At 60.1% G+C, this 2,754-nt stretch overlaps 1 protein-coding gene across 1 annotated transcript; it reads left to right on the forward strand.

The window, feature by feature from the left end:
- Positions 1–346: 346 nt before the first annotated feature.
- Positions 347–2,715, forward strand: LOC104622782 (ras/Rap GTPase-activating protein SynGAP-like; the record flags this gene model as incomplete). Its single annotated transcript, XM_010289660.1, has 4 exons — positions 347–608; positions 930–1,074; positions 1,149–1,385; positions 2,438–2,715. Coding segments are annotated over exons 1-4 (922 nt in total), but the record flags the coding sequence as incomplete, so codon positions are not given.
- Positions 2,716–2,754: the final 39 nt, after the last annotated feature.

The raw sequence follows: 2,754 nt of genomic DNA on the forward strand, positions 1-2,754 counted from the left end.
GGAGGATGGATGAAGGGATGAAGGTTTGGAGAGAGGGTTGGATGGAGGACTGGATGGATGAGAACAGACACATGGAGGATGGATGGATGGAGAAGGATGGACAGACAGGTGGGGGAGGGATGGGTGGAGGGCTGGCTGGAGGACGGAAGATGGACGGAGGGTGGTTGGAGCAGGATGGACAGACAGACAGGGGATAGATGGAAGGGTGGATGGATGGAGAAGGGATAGAGGACAGACATGGAGGCTGGATGGATGGACGGGTGGATGGGTGGATGGATGGATGGAGGACAGAGGATGGAAGAAGATGCGTGGAGGACAGGTGGATGACGGATGGATAGATGGATGGATGGACAGACAGAAGGTGGAGGCAGGACACGAGGACGCACGGAGGGTGGACTGGGCCGGCCTGGCCGGGCTGCTGGGGCGCAGGCAGGCATCGGGCTGCCCTGACGGCTGTGGGCAGGACTTCCTGTCGGACATGGCCATGACGGAGGTGGATCGCTTCATGGACCGGGAGCACCTGATCTTCCGGGAAAACACCCTCGCCACGAAAGCCATAGAGGAGTACCTGAAACTCATCGGCCAGAAATACCTCAAGGACGCCATTGGTGAGCTCCACCGGCGCCGGGGCGTCCCCGTCACGGCCAGGGGTCCCCGCCATGGCCAGTGCCCCATCAGCATGGCTGTGGGATGGCGGGTGGTCCCCACGCGTGGCCGCATCCCCATCGGCGTAGCCATGGGGTGGGGGGTGGTCCCTTCTCATGGCTATGGGACAGTTGGGTGGTCCCCTCTCCTGGCTGTGTCCCCATTGTTATGGTCATGGGGTGGTTGGGTGGTCCCTTCTCATGGCCACATCCCCATTGAGGTGGTCTGGCTGTGGGACAGTGGGGTGGTCCCCGGTCCCCTCTGACGTCCCCATCCCCGCGCAGGCGAGTTCATCCGGGCGCTGTACGAGTCGGAGGAGAACTGCGAGGTCGACCCCATGAAGTGCTCGGCCTCCACCTTGGCTGACCACCAGGCCAACCTCCGCATGTGCTGCGAGCTCGCCCTCTGCAAGGTGGTCAACTCGCACTGGTGAGTCCTCGGGGCAGGGGACATCCCCCGGCGTCCCCACCGCCAGTCCCTGACCGTGTCCCGCCCCCACGCAGCGTGTTCCCACGGGAGCTGAAGGAGGTCTTCGCCTCGTGGCGGCTGCGTTGTGCCGAGCGGGGCCGCGAGGACATCGCCGACCGGTTGATCAGCGCCTCGCTCTTCCTGCGGTTCCTCTGCCCCGCCGTGATGTCCCCCAGCCTCTTCGGCCTCATGCAGGAGTACCCCGACGAGCAGACTGCCCGCACCCTCACCCTCATCGCCAAGGTCATCCAGAACCTGGCCAACTTCACCAAGTGAGCGCCCAGCGTGGAGGAGGGAGGGGTGGCGGTGGGTGACGGCGGTCAGGTGGAGAGAGGAGGGATGGTGGAGGGAAGGTGGGTCTGCAGGTCTGTGGGTGGATGGAGCGTGGATGGACGGGCGGATTCACAGGTGGATGGAGAGTGGTTGGATGGGTGAGCTGGTGGATGGACGGAAGACAGATAGATGGACAGAAAACGGATGGATGAGTTGATGGATGATGGACAGAAGATGGATGGATGAGTCGATGGATGGTGGGTGGAAGATGGATGGATGAGTTGATGGGTGATGGACAGAAGATGGATGGATGAGTCGATGGATGGTGGGTGGAAGATGGATGGATGAGTTGATGGATGATGGACAGTGGATGGATGAGTCGATGGATGGTGGGTGGAAGATGGATGGATGAGTTGATGGATGATGGACAGAAGATAGAAAATGGATGGATGAGCTGGCAGATAGATGGACAGAAGATGGACGAATGAGTGTATGAATGGGCAAAGATGGAGGGATGAGTTGATGGATAGGCAGAAGATGGATAGAGAGAAAATGGATGGATGAGTAGGTGGATGGATGAGTTGGCGGATAGATGAGTAGAGAAGATGAACAGATGACCAGAAGATGGATGAGTTGATGGGGGATGAGTGGAAGATGAGGGAGCTGGCGGGTGGGTGAGGTGGTGGATGGAGGGAGGATGGATGAACAGAAGACGGATGGGAGGTGGAGGGGTGAGCTGACGGGTGGAAGACGGATGGATGAGTTGTATGGACAGAAGACGAATGGATGAGTTGGTGGGTGGATGAGTCGTGCAGAAGGATGGGTGGATGAATAGATGGATGGATGGAAGATGGATGGATGAGGTGGTGGCAGATGGACGAATGGAGAACAAACGGACAGCAGAGCTGGATGAAGCCAGACGTGGCTTTACTGAGGGACACCCGGAAGCTTGAGGAGCAGAAGGTTCAAAGGGTGGCAGAAAAGGCCAGGGTGGGGGGACAACAACCTGTTGGGGGGGCCAGTGGGGACCCCACCGAGTGCCCGCCCGCAGGTTCGGCAGCAAGGAGGAGTACATGGCCTTCATGAACGAGTTCCTGGAGCTGGAGTGGACCAGCATGCAGCAGTTCCTCTATGAGATCTCCAACCTGGACACCCTCACCAACAGCACCAGCTTCGAGGGCTACATCGACCTGGGCCGCGAGCTCTCCACCCTGCACGCCCTCCTCTGGGAGGTCATGTCCCAGCTCAGCAAGGTACCCTGCTCACCCGGGACCCCCGTGGTGGGGGGTCGCCTGGACACCCGGGTCCTCTCCTGGGTGGTGATCAGAGGTTTGGGTGCCTGGGTTCTCCCTGGGGGAGGTTTTGGCC

This window comes from Phaethon lepturus, unplaced genomic scaffold (assembly GCF_000687285.1).
Source record: "Phaethon lepturus isolate BGI_N335 unplaced genomic scaffold, ASM68728v1 scaffold34836, whole genome shotgun sequence".
Taxonomy (NCBI): domain Eukaryota; kingdom Metazoa; phylum Chordata; class Aves; order Phaethontiformes; family Phaethontidae; genus Phaethon; species Phaethon lepturus.